At 45.1% G+C, this 18,694-nt stretch overlaps 1 protein-coding gene across 3 annotated transcripts in view; it reads left to right on the top strand.

Moving 5' to 3' along the window:
- The window catches only part of LOC137629533 (WD repeat, SAM and U-box domain-containing protein 1-like), a 164,130-nt gene that overhangs the window by 14,945 nt on the left and 130,491 nt on the right, over positions 1 to 18,694 (top strand). For 2 of the 3 annotated variants that reach the window (XM_068360941.1, XM_068360942.1), the window contains exon 2: positions 11,177 to 11,240. The exons of the other annotated variant lie outside the window; for it this stretch is intronic. In XM_068360941.1, the coding sequence (XP_068217042.1) occupies positions 11,185 to 11,240 (56 nt within the window). In that variant the 5' untranslated portion in view covers positions 11,177 to 11,184. The remainder of the gene's footprint in view (positions 1 to 11,176; positions 11,241 to 18,694) is intronic. 3 annotated transcript variants of the gene reach the window in all.

Here is an 18,694-nt window from a genome sequence, read left to right as displayed (position 1 = left end):
ACAGGCGCTCTCCTGCTCGTCAGCGCTCTTCTGATCGTCAGCGCTCTCCTGTTCGTCAGCGCTCTTCTGAGGACCATCGCCCTTCTGCTCGCCAGCGCTCCCCTGTGGTCTCCGAATATCCTGCAGTTCCTGTTGTGCGCCCTGCGCGCCATCAGTCTCCTGAGCGCTCTCGCAATCCTCAGCTTGTTCCTGCACAACATCGCTCGCGTTCTCCAGCGCGTGTTTCTAAAACACATGTTCGCCCATGCGCCTACGCGCTTCCTGTTCCTGTTTGTGAACGCGCCGCGCCGAAGATTCCTTCACAGGATTCCACGCGTCGCCCTCTTGCTCGCCAGCGATCACAGACGATTCAACAATCGCCTGCTCGTCAGCGTTCTCCTACACGTCAGCGATCACCTGAACATCGGCGATCTCCGGACCGCCCGCGTGACCTATCGCCTGTGCGCATGCGTTCTCCAACGCGCCGTCGCCCAGAGGATCTGGAAGGACATGGTTCGCCCTCTGTTAGCTCGCCCTCGCGCGATCGTTCGCCTGCGCGACCTACGCGCTATCGCTCTCCAACGCGTCACCATGCGCCAACGCGCCATCGCTCGCCTGCGCGCCATCGTTCGCCAGTGCACCACCGATCGCCTGCTCGCAATCACTCTCCCACGTTCCTGTTCCTGTTTGTGAACGCGCCGCGCCGAAGATTCCTTCACAGGATTCCACGCGTCGCCCTCTTGCTCGCCAGCGATCACAGACGATTCAACAATCGCCTGCTCGTCAGCGTTCTCCTACGCGTCAGCGATCACCTGAACATCGGCGATCTCCGGACCGCCCGCGTGACCTATCGCCTGTGCGCATGCGTTCTCCAACGCGCCGTCGCCCAGAGGATCTGGAAGGACAGGGTTCGCCCTCTGTTAGCTCGCCCTCGCGCGATCGTTCGCCTGCGCGACCTACGCGCTATAGCTCTCCAACGCGTCACCATGAGCCAACGCGCCATCGCTCGCCTGCGCGCCATCGTTCGCCAGCGCACCACCGATCGCCTGCTCGCAATCACTCTTCCATGCGCTACAGGTCTCCTGACCAACGTCGCCAGCGATCTTCGGAGCGATCTCGCTCGCCCGCGCGGCAACGCGTTCCCTCGCCGACGCGCCAACGCATTCGTTCACCGGCTCGCCCGCGCAACCGTTCGTCTTCAAGGGTTCGCCAGGAACCCGCTGCTCCCCTGGGGAACGTCCACGCTTCGCCCCAAGAAGAGATTGCGGGGACGGGAGACTTAGCTGCCAGCCCGCAAGGAGGAGACCAGCAGGAATCTGAACATGCCTTCTGGCAGGTCCTGAGCCTGATGAGGCAACTCAACGGGTTCATGGACCCCGTGATCGCCCCCCGAGAAGGCAAGGACACGGTCCTGGACCAAGTGTTCGATGTTCAGAAGGCCCCTAAGACCAGTGCGGCTCTGCCCTGGTCTCGGGGTCTGAAGAGCGCCAGAGCCAGGGCGAATGCTCAGCTCGCGATTCTTGCCTCCTCCAGTCGTTCCTCTGCCAGGAACAAACTCATTCCACCTCCTCGTCTCCAGCAGAGGAGGTATTTTGAGATCTTGGGTGAGTCTAGTTTCGCTCTTCCTCTCCATCACTCCGTGGAAGAGCTGGCTAAGGGAGTTCCCTTCGAGAAGCTCTCTGCCCGGCAGGTGTCGTTCTCGGCGTCGGAGATCCTGAGCCATGAGAAGGTCGCGAAGTGTGCCATGCAGGCCACTTCGTGGCTGGATATATGGCAAGGATCTCTGGGCATCCTATTGCGCTCCGAGGACTTGTCTAAGGAGACCAATAGGAAGGCCCTAGAGACCTTCTTACTCTCGGGCACCCGCTCCATCGAGTTCCTGGCGCACCAGGTCACCACCCTGTGGGCCAACTCGGTGTTGAAGCGGCGCGATGCGGTGACCGAGAGGTTCCACCCGAAGGTCCCCGCCGTGGATGTCTGTAGGCTCAGACATGCTTCCCTCCTTGGGGAGAATCTGTTGGACCCACAGGATATGGAGCGAACGGCTGAGAGGTGGAGGAAATCTAGCACGGACTCCCTCCTCCATAGGGCCCTTACACCTCGGCCCTATAAGCCTCCAGCTCCGCAGCAACAGCAGCAGCAGCCTCGTAAGGCACCGAAGCAGGCACCGGCAGCTAAGAAAGTGGTGTCTAAGCCCCAGCCCTTTCCAGCCTAGGTCAAGAGGGGCAGTAAGTCCTCCAGGGGAGGCAAGACTCCTAGAGGGAGCGGCCGCGGCCGCAAACCCTAGGAGTGGCAGTCCCCTTGCGTGTCCACCTGTAGGGGGATGCCTTCAACGTTGCGTGCACAGGTGGCAGCAACACGGGGCCGATGTTTGGACGGTTTCGGTGATCGGCCAAGGCTATCGCGTCCCGTTCATAACATCTCAACCTCCCCTGACAGCGAATCCTGTGTCGTTGAGCTCCTATGCCACGGGATCGGCAAAGGGGCTGGCCCTTCGGGCAGAAGTCGAGACCATGCTCAAGAAGAGTGCTCTCCAGGAGGTCGTCGACGGCTCCCCAGGCTTCTTCAGTCGACTCTTTCTTGTAAGGAAGGCGTCTGGAGGCTGGAGACCTGTCATCGACCTCTCGGCTCTGAACGGGTTTGTCAAGCAAACTCGGTTCAGCATGGAGACAGTGGACACGGTCATACTTGCGGTGAGACCTCTAGACTTAATGTGCACACTGGATCTAAAGGATGCGTACTTCCAGATCCCAATCCATCCGTCTTCCAGGAAGTACTTGAGATTCTGCCTAGATGACAAGATCTACCAGTTTAAGGTTCTGTGTTTCGGTCTCTCCACAGCTCCTCAGGTGTTCACCAGAGTGTTCACCCTGATTTCATCTTGGGCGCACAGGAACGGCATTCGTCTCCTTCGCTATCTGGACGACTGGCTGATCCTAGCAGACTCGGAGTCGACCCTTCTTCGGCACCGAGACAGGCATCTAGGTCTTTACCAGGATCTGGGGATCGTGGTAAACCTCGAGAAGTCCTCTCTGCAGCCGTCCCAACGACTGGTTTATCTAGGCATGCTGATAGACACCAATCTCCACAAAGCCTTTCCATCAGACGACAGGATAGCAAGGCTGAGGAGGGTGGCGGAACCCTTCCTCAGGCGAGAAGAGCTTCCCGCCCAATCGTGGTTGCGTCTCTTAGGTCACCTGTCCTCCCTGGCTCGTCTGGTTCCCAACGGCCGCCTCAGGATGAGATCCCTACAGTGGCAGCTCAAGTCCCGGTGGAATCAAGTATCCGATTCCCCGGACGTTCTGGTCCCGATAGGATCTATGGAACGGACGGACCTGCGGTGGTGGCTGGTCGATGAGAACCTGCGAAAGGGTGTGAGTCTTCTCGTCCTCCCCCCGGAATTGACACTGTTTTCGGACGCGTCAAAAGAAGGGTGGGGGGCGCACGTTCTGAACCAGAGGACCTCAGGCTTTTGGTCAGAATCAGAAAAGTGCCTGCACATCAACCTGCTAGAGTTGAAGGCCGTCTTTCTGGCTCTTCAACAGTTCCAACGGCCCCTGGCGGGTCATTCCGTGGTGGTGATGAGTGACAACACCACGGTAGTGGCTTATATCAACAAGCAGGGAGGCACTTTTTCGCAGCAGCTATCCCATCTTGCAGTAGAGATTCTGAGGTGGACCGAAGTCCACTTGATAACACTATCAGCTCGCTTCATTCCTGGCAAGAGGAATGTGCTCGCCGACAGTCTGAGCAGGGCCTCGCAGATAGTGAGTACCGAGTGGTCTTTGGATCCTCAGATAGCCAACAAAGTCCTGACTTTGTGGGGTTCCCCGACCGTGGACCTGTTCGCGACAGTGTTGAATTTCAAGCTGCCTCTATACTGCTCCCCAGTCCCGGACCCCAAGGCTCTCTGGCAAGATGCTTTCCAGCAACGGTGGGACAACATCGACGCGTACGCCTTCCCACCGTTCTGTCTGATGAGAAGGGTGCTCAACAGGACCAGACTATCGGTCAACTGTTCGATGACTCTGATAGCTCCGCTATGGCATCATGCGGAATGGTTCCCGGACCTTCTGCAGCTCCTGACGGAGCTTCCGAGGGAACTTCCTCCACGACACGAGCTTCTCAGACAACCCCACTCCAACGTCCCTCACAAGGCCGTGGCCTCACTTCGGCTTCACGCCTAGAGACTGTCCAGCGTCTCCTCACGGAGAGAGGCTTTTCGCAACAGGTTGCAGAGAGAATGTCTCGACACCTGCGACGGTCCTCTGAGGGAGTCTACCAGGCAAAGTGGAGAGTCTTTTGTGGTTGGTGTCGTGGGAGGGGTATCTCTCCACTCGATGCCACTATTCCAGCAATAGCGGACTTCCTCGTATATCTGAGGGAGGAAATGCGCCTTTCTGTCTCGGCAGTGAAAGGCTATCGCTCAGCCTTAAGCTTGGCTTTCAGGCTGAAAGGCGTGGACATTTCTTCCTCGCTAGAACTCTCTCTACTCATACGTAGCTATGAGCTTACCTGCCCCCAGTCGGAAGTGAGACCTCCTCCTTGGAACGTGGTTCGGGTCCTCAGGGCTCTTAAGAGACCTCCCTTCGAACCATTACGCCAGGCCTCCGATCGCCACCTGTCTTGGAAGACGGCTTTCCTGCTCGCTTTGGTTTGGCCAAGCAGGTTAGCGAACTTCATGGTCTCTCGTACGACATCGCCCATTCAAGGGGATGGGGGGAGGTAACGTTCAGGTTCGTCCCTGAGTTTGTGGCCAAGACTCAGAATCCTGGAGTGCCGGATCCTCGGTTCGACTCTTTCAGGATCGCGAGTCTCCGCTCTGTAACAAGCGACCCAGACCAGCTGCTACTATGCCCAGTGAGGTGTCTGAGGTACTACTTGAAGAGAACGGCTGCAGTCCGTCCTCAAGTGCGAGCATTGTTTGTGAGCACAGGCAGGACGAAGAGGAGGGTCACCAGGAACACCATCTCAGCTTGGATTCGAAGGGTTATCCGTGGTGGATAACCCTTCGAATCCAGCCTTGAATCCAGACCTTCCTCCGTCACGTCGCCCTAGGGCACACGATGTCAGGGGTGTCGCTACGTCCCTGGCTTTCAAGAGAAACTTCTCGGTGATGCAGGTGCTTCAAGCTGGGGTCTGGAAGCGTCAGACGACCTTCACAGCCCACTACCTGCAGGACGTGACCCACAGGAGCCTAGATACGTTTTCTATCGGCCCTGTGGTGGCTGCACAACAGCTGGTCTAACCTCAGGCTCCTTTATGGACAAGTAGCAGTAGGTTGAGGGCGTTGTTACCTGGTTTTAGTCTGCGTGAATGAAAGAGTATGTCTGACCCTTACTACTCTCTTCATTCTCCCCTCTCTTGGGGTAGCAGCATCCTGTTCCTCGCATAGCTGACCTCGACCTCTGCAAGTAACCCATGCTTCCTTGTGCTCCTAGTATTAAGCTTAATACTGTTGTGTCCCCCATACCCTGACGAGGTGGTATTGGGAACGTCCTATCCTAGATTCCTATCTAAAGGTCTCAAGGTCAACTTCATAGGACGAGTCACACTTTCCTCCACACACAACTTATGTAGGCCACTCGTTCCTAGCGCAGCAAGGAACTTGTGTGGTGCAGGGGCTCCTTCTCTCAAGTGCTACTCACTGAGGGATGGAGTCCCCAGGCAAAGTCAAAGTCAGTAAGGCTGGGGTCTTTCCACCCTTCCTAAGGGGTAAGTCACCCAATGTAAATAGCGTGGTTTGTATTTCGGTTACGGAACAAATGACAAATTCGGAGATAATTTGTATTTTTCCTAACCATACAAACCTTAGCTATTTACACATATTTGCCCGCCAGCCCTGGCCCCCAAGTCAAGTCCTACCTCTAAGTGAAGTGAAGCAAATCACCGGTGTGTGTGTGGGGGGGGGGGGGGGGGTAGCAAGCTATCCCTTCCCCTACCCCCGCTAACTAGCGCGGTGGTTCTAACCCTCGTTAAAAACTATTGGCTCGTCATTTCAGCTACGCTAAAAGGTAAACCCAATGTAAATAGCTAAGGTTTGTATGGTTAGGAAAAATACAAATTATCTCCGAATTTGTCATATTTTTCTACCTCTGCAAGCTTTCTAATAGAGTTCTATAGGGCACTCGGTAGCATTGATTAGTAACAACACTCCAGGGGCCTATGTCAACAAGGAAGGAGGGACTGTTTTGCAGGGGCTATGTGAGTTAGCAAAACAGTCACTCATGACATTCAGCAATGCAGTGGAGCTGTCAGCATGATACATTCTGGGCAAGAGGAATGTATTACCAGACGTACTCAGCTGCCAGGGACAGGTAGTAGGGTTAGAGTAGTCCCTTTTACCAGTCTTAGCAGAAAAAACTTCATGCCTTTGGGGGCTCCCAATGATTAACTTATTTGGAACAGACCTGAACAAGAAGCTTCCAGAGTTTTGTTCTCCAATTCAGATCAGGCAGCAACAACCTAGATGCCCATCTTTTTTCCACCTTTCGGCTTAATTCATTGGGTCTTTATCAGTGTTGGATATTCTAAATGTCAGAATGACCCTGGTGGCTCCCAAGTGGCCAGTAGCTGAATGGTTCACTTTGAGGGTCTAACCTGTCAGCCCCATCTGCAGAGATTTTACAACTCTGTGACGTCCCTGTTGCTTCAGGCGTGGTGGTCATTTAGCATTTCCTCCAAGCGAAAAGCTTTTTGCAAGGTCCTGCACGGGAGGTGTTTTGATACATGTGCAGATCCTCTTCAACAGTTTAGGAGGGGAAATGCTCCATCTTCTGCGATTGGTGTAGTAGATGGGATATTTCTCAAGTCAGACCATTTCTGCAAATAATTGCTACCTTCCTTGTCTTTCTTCACTGGGAGAAGCACCTCTCAATCGCTGCAGTGGAGGGCTATCACTCGGCCCAGAGCCAGGTTTTCAGACTGGTTTGAATATTTCCACTAACCTAACCTCTTTGACATCCCTGTATCATTACTACTACTACTACTACTACTACTAGCTAAGTTACAACCCTGGTTGGAAAAGCAGGAGGCTATAAGCCCAAGGGCACCAACAGGGAAAATAGCCCAGTGAGGAAAGGAAATAAGGAAATAAATACACGGAAAAACAACGAATGAACAATTAAGTTAAGAACAGTAACAACATTCAAATAAATCTTTCATATATAAACTATAAAAACTTTAAAAGAAAAAAAACAAGAGGAAGAGAAATATGATAGAATAGTGTGCCTGAGTGTACCCTCAAGCAAGAGAACTCTACCCCAAAACAGTAGAAGACCATGGTACAGAGACTATGGCACTACCCAAGACTGGAGATCTTTCATATATATATATATATATATATATATATATATATATATATATATATATATATATATATATATACACATATATATATATATATATATATATATATATATATACTATAAAAACTTAAAAAAAACAAGAGGAAGGGAAATAAGATAAAAAAAAACAAGATGAAGAGAAATAAGATAGAATAGTGTGCCGGAGTGTACCCTCAAGCAAGAGAACTCTATCCCAAGACAGTAGAAGACCATGTTACAGAGACTATGGCACTACCCAAGACTGGAGATCTTACATATATATATATATATATATATATATATATATATATATATATATATATATATATGTATATATATATATATATATATATACTGTATATATATATATATATATATATATATATATATATATGTATATATATATATATATATATATATATATATATATTATATATATATATATATATATATACAGTACTATAAAAATTAAAAAAAAAACAAGAGGAAGATAAATAAGATAGAAAAGTGTGCCGGAGTGTACCCTCAAGCAAGAGAACTCTACCTCAAGACAGCGGAATACCATAGTGCAAGTGCTCTGATGATGCCCTGGAATGTTGAACCAGCCAATAATTTGGTTCAATGGAACTTCCTCCTTCCTAAGGATGAGTTAAAATTAATTTTTATTTTTTTTTAACTACGCAAACCTGTGTCCTTTAAATTATGCTTCACGAAGCCTTAAGCATCCCGCAAGTCCCCTGACTAAAGGTTAAAAATGCTAGACTTGCAGATTGATGAGTGCCACTTCCCCACTACCATCCAATAGTTATAACAAACGTTTCAACTATGCAGAGCCACTAGTTAGGTATTAACTGATGTAACTAACTTCATTTCAACAAATAGCGAGTTTTAATAACTACAGTTTCTGTGAAAAGTCACAAAAATTCAAACAGGTTAATACAAGCACATACAGGTAGAAACAAATTATTGGTGCATAGGGAGAGCGATAATAGCGATATACAAAAACAGAAATACTGTTAGAGTGTACGAGCGTGTGATACGCATGCGGTACACCACGTCATCGAAAACCTACTCTTATTAGAGGACACTGGTTTATATAATTAAGAATAATACAAGTTGATTCCAAGATTTGTGATTTAAAAAAAAAGTTTATTTTTCTTAACTCTACAAACTTGTGTCTTTAGATTAAAATCCTCCTCCTTAGTCACACTTCTCAGCTCATAGCTGATGGTCAGAAGTGGATGTTATTTTGACAGGCAGGGGTACTGTACCATCCTTAATTGCCCATATGTCGTTACCCACCCACCTTATTAATAATTCAATGGCTGTTCCATTTATCTCCCATTTCTAGGACTTAAGATTTTTATTGCTAGGTGATATTTAGAATATGATATCTTGTGTATGAATATATATAATGTATGCATAAAACCATGATTGCCTGGCAACAAAATAAAGAAAATATGGTCAACCTTTAGAGAGCTATACTGTAGTATTGACTTGTGGGTGCAGTTGAATCAATAGGCCAGAATTATTTAGGTGTTATGAAGATCCACCGTATATTTCTGGCCTTGGCATTTACCAGAAAAGGTGGAGCCATGCATTGTTTAAAACACTTGAAGGCCACAATTGATTTTCCTTCTGTTGGCAGATACGTTGGTTGGACTGTAGGTCAGATTGCACGAAGTTCTTGCTGTATTGCTTTATCAGATTCTGTTATTATTGGAAAAATTGCAATAAATAATACATTACTTCTATTGATATTTATTATTATTGAATATTTATGTAACTAGGTTTGTGTTATATTTGCTATTTGACTATCATGAATGATGTTTAGTACTGTATTAAACTTCTTTGTGGGCTTGTTTGAAATGATAATACAGCGGGTGAATACAGTATGTTTTACTATTAATTATTTATCATCATCATCATTTCCTCCTATGCCTATTGACAGAAAGTGCCTCAGTTAGTTTTCGCCAGTTTGCCCCAGCAATAGATTTTTGAATAATTTGCATGGCGCGTCATGGTGACGTCACTAGCTGAGTGGTAGGCATTGATTACTAGTGAAGTAGAATGAATAATAAGGTTCTGGTGGCATTTGTCGTGCACCTTTCATTGTGTAAAGTACTAATACTGTACGTTTCTTTTTATCCTACGTTGGTCATTTTGGGTAAGATGCAATTTTTAGTTTTCTTAGTAATACTGTATTGGATACCGTGAAGACAATAGAGTAATTAGTATTATTTGTACAGTAATTTCATGGAACAGGTTAAAGAAGGAATTGATGCATAGTATAGTAGCAGAAATACAATTGAAAGTAGCAGAGTACAGCACTGTATCAGTAGCAAAGTTTTACAAAAGACTCATTAATTTTTCATGAGTGTATCTATCTTTGCGGGTGCTTATCTGGAAGAAATTTTTGAGATCTTCATTGTTTCACTGAAGTGAATATGATAGCAATGAAAATGTTTCTGTTGAGAATTGTAAATCTCCTGATTATATTTGGGCCAGATAAGGTAAAGTGCTTAAGCTAGTCTTCACCCTGTGATGGGTGTAGGTCGTGGTCTTCCCAACAGTGGGTGAAGTTTGGGAAGAAGCGTCCTAAAGCACCTTCTGAAATGCTTTCCCTGAAGTTGAAGCTGAAGGAGCTTTTTGGCTCCTTACTCCTCCCTTCCCAATCTGGATCATTGTTGCCCCTCAAGATCAGTCTGCTTGGTATACAGTATATAGGAGGGGTCAGAAGACTCGCATTCTCGCCCAGTGTGTATCTCAGTTCATGCAAAGATATCCCCATCCCTCAGTGAGAGATATCCTCTGGCTCGGCCCCAAGACTTTCTTGTAATGAGTTTGAGCTAAAGAAATTATGGCTCTCTTTATACATTTCAGGCATGTCTATAACAGTATCAGTGTTTTAAGGATTCCCTTAGTGGCCACCAAGTTTACTCGTGTCTATGACCCCAGAAAGGGACAGTGCAGTGCTCGTGACAGTGAGTGTTACTAGTGACCCCCAGACCAGTGGTTCCTGTCGGAGGAGCTCCCATAGCTTCTTTCCCCGTAGGAGTGCTGTCACTGTCATTTGTATACACCTTGACGCCTCTGGATGCAGAGTCAGCGAGGAGATAAGGAAGCAATTTTACTCTTTTTTTTTCTCCTCTGATTCTGACACTTCTTCACATAAGAAGAATTTCAGAAATAAGGGCAATTGCAAGAAGTCTGAGTTTTTAGCAATTTTTCTTCTTTAAGCCCCCAAGCATATAGTACAGTAACTTCTCAGTATGCATGGATGTAGATTGAATGCATTTTTAAAATGTGCAAATGTAAAAATAAAAATATTTCCATTACACCCTTTTTTCAAACTACTGTAACTAACTCGAGGCCAAGAAGCACTGGCAGCCAATCAGCCGACTTTGATTTTTTGTTTCTACACGTATACAAACCTGTCATCCTTTAAATCGGGGATATGTCGTCAGTTACATAGGAACAGGCATTGAATCATTTATAAGATATTTGATTGATAATGGGTGACATAAGTGTGAAACCTCAGCCACAGCTTTGTGAAAGAAAAGGCAAAACTATTAGAATTAAATATAAACTATACATTCTCTCTTTCTCTCTCTCATTTAAATATTATAGATAAGTTCCTCAAATCATTTTATTATATCAAAACTTCTATTGTATATATAAATGTTTTTCCCCCAAATTATTATTATTATTATTGTTATTGGCTAAACTACAACCCTAGTTGGAAAAGCAAGATGCTATAAGCCCAAAGGCTCCAATAGGGAAAATTAAGCTTTGAGGACCTATTTCAGTTGTACTTAGCGTTAATAAGTATCGTTTGGTGCCGTATTTGAATACATTTTTTTCCTCCACAGATGTTGCCATGGATGGTCTTGATGAGGAAGATCACTTTCGAGATTTAGAACTTATTAGAGAAAGGTAAAATTTCTTCGTAATTTTCTATAGACTTTCAAGCTTCCACGTTCTTGCCTAACTATTACGTTAGTGTTTTGTGTTAGCAAGCATTTTCATTTTGCCATTTTTGCAAGTTAATTAAGAAGTTCATGCTTAGCTCTTTCTACTTTAAGACATAACTACTTGATACGAGAGGAAGTAGGATCATTACCACTAACCAACAATGAGGTTATGATTTTAGTTTAGTTTGTTTATCTGTTTTTAACATTATTATACAATATTACACAGAGGTACACAGATAAAACTTGCTCAAAGACTCAATATTTCATTGAAACTTGCTTGTAGTCTATTCCAATTGGATGCAACTTTATCCCATACGTGAGAATGTTCTCGCATTGGCTGGTGTTACATTTCTGGTTCCATTGTCCATCCATAACATCATATTATGTTTACTTAAATAGATTTCTAAAATTTCATAATGATTCTTTCTTCCTAAGCAAATACAAATGGCTGTTGAACATTAACAAGTTATGTGTGATAGATAGCGGTAGGTACGCAGATGTCACCTCTTTGCTTGCCTTTATCGCTTCTTTTTTGTCTTTGGTCACATTGAGAATGGACGGATTCGTTGGTGTTCTTCCCGACTGTTGGATCTCTTTTACACTTTGCTTGGTATAGTGTTTATTTTATTCTTTATATTTTATTTATTCTTTATTACCAGCCTAGCTGAATTCCTAGTTGGAAAAGCAGGATATTACAAGCCCAAGAGCTCCCACGGGGAAGGCCACTATTGCAGAAAGGAAGTAAAGAAGGTCCTCAACTTTCAAACTTAATTGGTCAGAAGAAGCTATTTGTAAGTCCAATTTTGTTAAATTTTGGCCTAAGGTAGGCCTAACCTGAATTTCATGCTTATGATTTCTAGCCACAGGAGTCAATAGATTGTTGGGTTTCACATGAAAAAGACAGGTTATCACAGATGTCATTTTGCTTACTGTATTAAATGATATGATATTGTTTTATTACAGCATTTATTTATCTTATTTTTGTAATTTTCTGTTGGTTTTGTGTTTGTATCTCCGAATGTTTGTAAGTTGAGGACATTCTGCCACAGGGAAATAATGAATTATTTATGAGAAGTATCGGAGAAATTTGTTTAAATGTTTATATCAGTAACATCATAAAAATAGATCAGTCATAAATAAACTGTGAAACGAAACTTATGTCAACCTGTTTAACAGTTTGAAGTTCTGAAGTTCCACTGATTACAGGTCCCTAACTTATAAACATTCAGACACACAATCACAAATCCAACATTAAATAACAAAGATAAGATAAAACAATATTGCAATAAAACAATATTACATAATTTAATACAGTAAGCAAAACAAAATTTGTAATAACCTGATATCTATTTCATAGGAAACCCGACTGTTTGTTGACTCTTGTAGCTACAAATCATAGGCATGAGATTCAGGTTAGGCCTAGCCTAGGCCAAAATTTAATAAAATTGGACTTACAACAGCTTCTTGGAGACTATTAATGGATTTTGAGCGAAGCGAAAAATATATTTTTTGGTGAGATAGCCATGTCGTCCTGATGAAGGTTCCTAATGGTAGGTTCCTAAGGGAAGCTTCCTAAGGGAAGTTTCCTAAGGGATATATGTACTACAGTAATATTCCCAGAGAATTTACCTTTAGGTCTCCAGAATTCTAACTCCTGGCACGAATATCCTTAAATTTCTCTCAAGGATATCGCATAATATCAAGGGACGTATTCTTGACACGCCACATGGCAATCTTCACCCCGAATAGCTTTTACGCTTTGAGGGGGAAAGTGGCAAAAATAGAAGGGGAGCCGTATCAAGGTTACCCTACCTCCCATACTACTATTGAGTATCAATATGGCGCCATATCCAAGATGGCGGACATTCCGTGTAGCGTTGAGCATGGTGCTACAGATACAGTACTTCAGGAGGGATTCTGCGAAGACCTTTTCTATAGAAAAGGAGGGTGGGTCCATCAGGACGACATGGCTATCTCACCCAAAAATTTTTGGCCTCGGCCATGTCGTCCTGATGAAAGAATACCAGAGAATTAATGTATCTGTGGATTTTCATCAGTGCCCTAACCTTGGGACAATTTTTCAATGGTCATCTGAACCATTTGAGACAAATGACGATACCGTTATCCGTCATTATCACTAATCATAAACTATGTTAGTGCTTCCTGCCCCCTACGGGGAAGAGTCATACTAGACGGTAGAAAAAGGCCCTCAAGGTTAGCATATATTGTATGAACAAACATGAGTATTCACTGAGTATACCAACGGTCTCACAGTTTGTATATATTGTCGGAACAATATCAGTGTCCATCATATCTATTGTTTGTAAGCATACAATGATATGAGGGTTACTTACATGAGTAAGTCAAAGAACTCTAGCATCTTGAATATGCAAATTGCCGGTTGAATTAGGACGCAATTACATTCTAATAGCCATTTATTTCTAATAAATGACTAATTGAAAAACAAGTGAAACGAATGTAACATAAAGGAATTATACATGCAACATACAGAAATTAATTTTCCTTTTTGAAAGGGAAAAAATTTTTGAGTGCCACTCTAAGATTGAAAATTTTTTAATAAATTTTTCCTTTATAATTTCTGTAAATGTTGCATCTTATCAACACTCTGTACTATGTACACACGGCACAAGTGTTTTTCTGTATAATTCTACACCTGAGATTTTGAACAGAATTAGTGCCACCACAGTAACACTCATTTAGAGGGTACTGTATCACACTAACAGTGTTGACACCCCTTCTCCCTAATTGATAGTCCCAATCAATTAACTGTTCATCGCAGTAATCAGACGGCAGGTTCTAATACAATACCTGCCGCCACCACATAATGCTTCAGTTCATGGACCTCCTTAGCATGATGTTTATGGAACACTTTGGATGATCCCCATCCAGTATATGAGCGAGGACGTTCAAGGTCCCAATCAATTACTGTTTATTGCAGTAATTAGGAGGCAGGTTTTAATACACTACCTGCCGCCACCTCATAGTGCTTTAGTTCATGGACCTGCTTAGCATAGTGTTTGTAAAACACTCTAGATGATTTCCATCCAGTATATGAACGAAGATGCTCAAAGTCCATATACTGAAAGAAGTTCAGTGATGAAGCAATTTTCCTCGGATCATGACCTGCGGGAGTACTGTCAGGATCTGCTCTACGAATAAAGTAGGTGAGCTTCGCCCTCAGTTGTTTTAGGGTTGAGTTGGATCCAGAGGTTTCTCCTTTAAAGAGCTGTCCTCCCTTGAAATCTGAAGTCCTACGAAGATAGACTTTTAGACACTCTACGTGACATAGAGAGAGACATCTTCCTTCAGAGAGCAGATTCTCCAAGGACCCCACCTTTTTGTGGGTAGCTCATTTTTAGCGTGAAAGGTTGGATCAGGAAAGAGATTCAGTTTTCCCCTTTCTGTGAACTGAATGTGGCCCTCAGTTTTAGATACGGCTACAATTTCACTAACTCTAGCCCCAGAGGCTGTAGCGAACAGAAAAATAACCTTTTGGGTTAGATCTTTGAGGGAACAATCTTCATTGTTCACAGATGAGGCCTAATGAAGGACCTTGTCCAAAGACCATGAAATGGGCTTTGGAGGTGCTGTGGGCCTAAGCCTTGCGCATGCCTTCGGAATCTTATTAAAGATTTCATTTGCCAGATCCACTTGGAAGGCATATAAAAGAGGTCTAGTCAAAGCTGACTTACACGTAGTTATCGTGTTGGCTGCCAGACCTTGATTATGAAGGTGGACAAAGAAGGACAGACAGAAGTTCGTTGAAATTTCTTTCGGTCCTTTTGCTTTAAAAAAAGCAACCCACTTCTTCCAAGATGACTCATATTGTCTTCTAGTTGACTTAGATTTGTATTCTTCTAGGAATCCTATATTATATTCTGAGATCCCAAATCTTGAATTTCTTGCTAGGGCAAGAAATTCATGAAATGAAGGGTTTGGGCCCTATGTGATAAATCGAAGGCAATTAACTTCTGAGCCCTCTAAAATAGTACTTGGTTCAGTACTAGGGCCAGCCTCAGTCTCAGTTCCTTTGCTAGAGGGAACCAATTGCTCACGGGCTACATGGGAGCCACCAGAGCTACTCCTCCCTGGAAGGACCTCAGCATATTGAGGACCTTCAGCAGGGAATTGGATGGGATGAACAAGAATTCCCGAGTCCATCCCTTCCATACTACAGACCTGATGTCTGTTATCTCTTCTAGAGGATCCTTGTATGGAGCTACATATCAAGGTAGTTTCTTGATGACGCTCGTCATGAAGAGGTCGATCTGCAGTTTGGGGACTTGTTCCCATCTGGGAGAGAATAGGTCTGCATCTGTGGACCATTCTAACTCTGCCGGCCTGAGCCCGAGTAGAGCATCCGCTGTCACCTTGCGTATCAATTGAACATGAACTGCTGATAGGTGCCAGCCTTTTAGGCAAGCGATGGCTAACATCACCTAAACTATATGAGATGCCCTCTAGCCTTGTCGGTTCCGACGTCTCAGTATCGCTTCGATGTCCCAGATCAGACTGAGGAGGGGAGAGAGTTTCATCAACCACGACAGGACTAACATGGTCTCTGATAGAACTAACCGAGTTCCTTGAATTTTTCTCTGATGGTAGCAGACTCCCCATTCTTCCAACTAGGCATCCCTGTGGATGATCTACAACAGTCGACGTGGTTGCAAGGGCACGATCTTCAATAGGCTTTCGGCCTTTGATCTATGTTAGGGAAGCAATTAAGGAAAGACCGATATCAGTCCTTTTAGATCTCTTCGAGCGTTTGATGCGTATCTTCTCCAGACTCTTAATGCATCTTTCAGCTGTGCTCTTAGCACTGGGTCTGTCATTATTGCTAACTGGAGAGAGTTTAGAACTCTTCCTTGTTAGCGTTTTGGAATCCTGACCGATTACCATAGTCTCTTGACCGACCCTGTGATCTTTCACATCCCTGAGGGAAAGGAGAGCCGGAGTGACCTCGGGTTTCGATGGTTTTATAACCATTGAAGCCTTTGAGCTGGAGAGAATCGAGACTTTATGGCGCTGATTTTGCATCCCCGATGTTCCTGGAACCGGATCACTTCCTTGGATGCTCATAGACAGTCACTTTGGGTGCTGCCCACACCAGCCTTTCGTCCAGGTACTTTATTACCTGAAGCACTGCTGGGCTTGGTTTTTGCGTGACCGTGTCCGCCAATTTCGTGAAGATACTTAGGACTATGTTTAGTCTGACAAGTATCTGTCCTTAGACATATGTTATCCTCTGTAACTTGAATCCTAGGTAGCAGGGGAGGGGCGACTGACTGGAAGCTGCCGATAGGCAACTTTCAGGTCTAGCAAGACTGTGAACACCCTTTTTTGAAATAGGGTCCCTATGTTCAGAAGGATTAACATTCTGCTCTTGCTGTTTTGTTTGAACTTTATGAGTGGCAACAAGTTCAGAATGACTCTGAGTTTTCTTGAGTCCTTCTTGTGAACACCAAACAGCCTTCCCTGGAATTAGATGGACTATGCTTTCCTTATTACCTGTATGCTTTATAGCTCTAAGGTATACTCTTCCAAGACGGGGTTGGGGTGCAGGAAGAGTTGAGGAAATAATGGTAGAAGCATGAGTATTTTCCATCCTAGTCACATCTTAATTAGGCCTTGGACCCAAGGATCGAAGGTCCCACGATCCTGAAGGAGCCTCCATCCTACCAGAAGCATCTCTTTGCTTCGATTGATCAGAAATTTTACATCTCCGACCGCTTGCCTGTGGCACCGCAGTCCTCGAAACTGTAGGATGTTGTTGAACAGCCCGAGGAAAATCTCTCGATTTTCCCGTCTTCCTCTTAGGTTGGGGACCCACATCCGTGGAAGACTTTCTCTTTAAAGAGATGCCCCACTTCTGGAGAAATTCCGTATTCTTTGTGGTGGCATTCTTAATGACCTCTCTGACTACCTCGTTTGGAAAGAGGTCTCTACCCCAGATGTTGGAAGATATTATCTTCCTTGTTTCATGTTTCGCTGTTGCAGCCGCAAACACAAACTCCCCACAGGCTCTCCTAGCCTTCATAAAAGCATAAAGGTCTTTTGCTAAGGTGGCTATATGCATTTTGGCCAAAACCGTTAGTATGTCTTGGGTATCTTAGTGGGCTGAACACAACTCCATGCAATTCTGTAGCGATAGAGAGGCTGCAAGTCTCTCCTTTGTCTCTTGTTATTTAAGCAGGAGACGTTCAGAAAGTTTAGGGAGATTCTCTCTAAACTGTCGTCCAGCAACATCTGCATCGAGTTTCCCTACTGAAAAAGTTAAATGGACTTCCTTCCAATCTTTCTCCTGCATGGAAAAGGCTAGTGATAGAGGCTTGCACTCCTCGAGTGCAGGACATGGTTTGCCTGCCTCCACTGCCTTAGTAACAGATTGAAATACCTTCCATGTAAAGGGGAATGATATTGAAGCAGGAGCAAGAAGGGTAGGATGTCTGTTACTTAGTGTGGATACTTTCGACACTGAGTAACCTGCCTTTCTCAGGCTATTTGACAAGATAGCTTGTGCCTTATCATGGTCGAGAATCATGACCTCCCTCGGTTCTGTTTCGTCTCCTGACGTTAGTTCATGCTTCAATCGAATGAAGCAATTAGGGAAAGCGTTACAGCTTGGCCAAAACTGAATTTCGTCTAAAGGAACAGCACTCATCCTCTCTGAGATGTAGAGTTTGCCGTCTGAAATCGGCATCAGCTCCGCATACCTCCAGGGATTGGTTTTGGAGCATGGCGGAAGGTCTTGATCTCTGGGTCTTTTGTATGACCCTTGGGGAGCGACAAGTGGGGCTTCACAAAGGTCTTTTTTGAATTTCGCTTCCTCCTTTTCGCCTTTTATGCAAAAGTTTTTCATTAGACCTTTCATAAGGGCCAAAATCTGGGCCATTTCGTCTAATGGAGGGGTAGAAGGTGAAGATGTCGAGGTTGACGGCTCTAGAGCCGGCACAGACAGAAGCAATCCCGACTTAAAATTGTCCACCTCTTCCCGTGAGGGCTTCCGGCCCTCCGTCCCAAAGGTTGTCTGAATGTAGGGAGGTGCGAACCTTGCCTGGGGCACCACTATTTCCTTAGTTGCTTTCAGGAATAGTAAGCTACGCATCCTATCATTAGGTAGGTATGGTCCTGGAGAGATCTTTTGGAACCCTCTTACCCAGTTGCGTAGATTCTTACGAGCTGCATCCCTAGACTCCGTCGACTTGGGATTATCAAAACCCTCGGACACTAAGGTCCGACATATATTGCAAGCTTGGGGGTTCCAATAATGCAGGGATTCGGAAATAATATTGCAGGGGGTCAGGAAACCTGCATGTATTATGACCATAAAAGTACCTACTTTTAATGTTGCAGAAGACCGCAACACATGTCATCTGGGGTTCCTCCTGTAAAGAA

The sequence above is a fragment of the Palaemon carinicauda genome, chromosome 37 (assembly GCF_036898095.1).
Source record: "Palaemon carinicauda isolate YSFRI2023 chromosome 37, ASM3689809v2, whole genome shotgun sequence".
Taxonomy (NCBI): Eukaryota; Metazoa; Arthropoda; class Malacostraca; order Decapoda; family Palaemonidae; genus Palaemon; species Palaemon carinicauda.
Note: the sequence above shows the minus strand (reverse complement) of the source record. Positions and strands in the feature narration are given on the sequence as shown.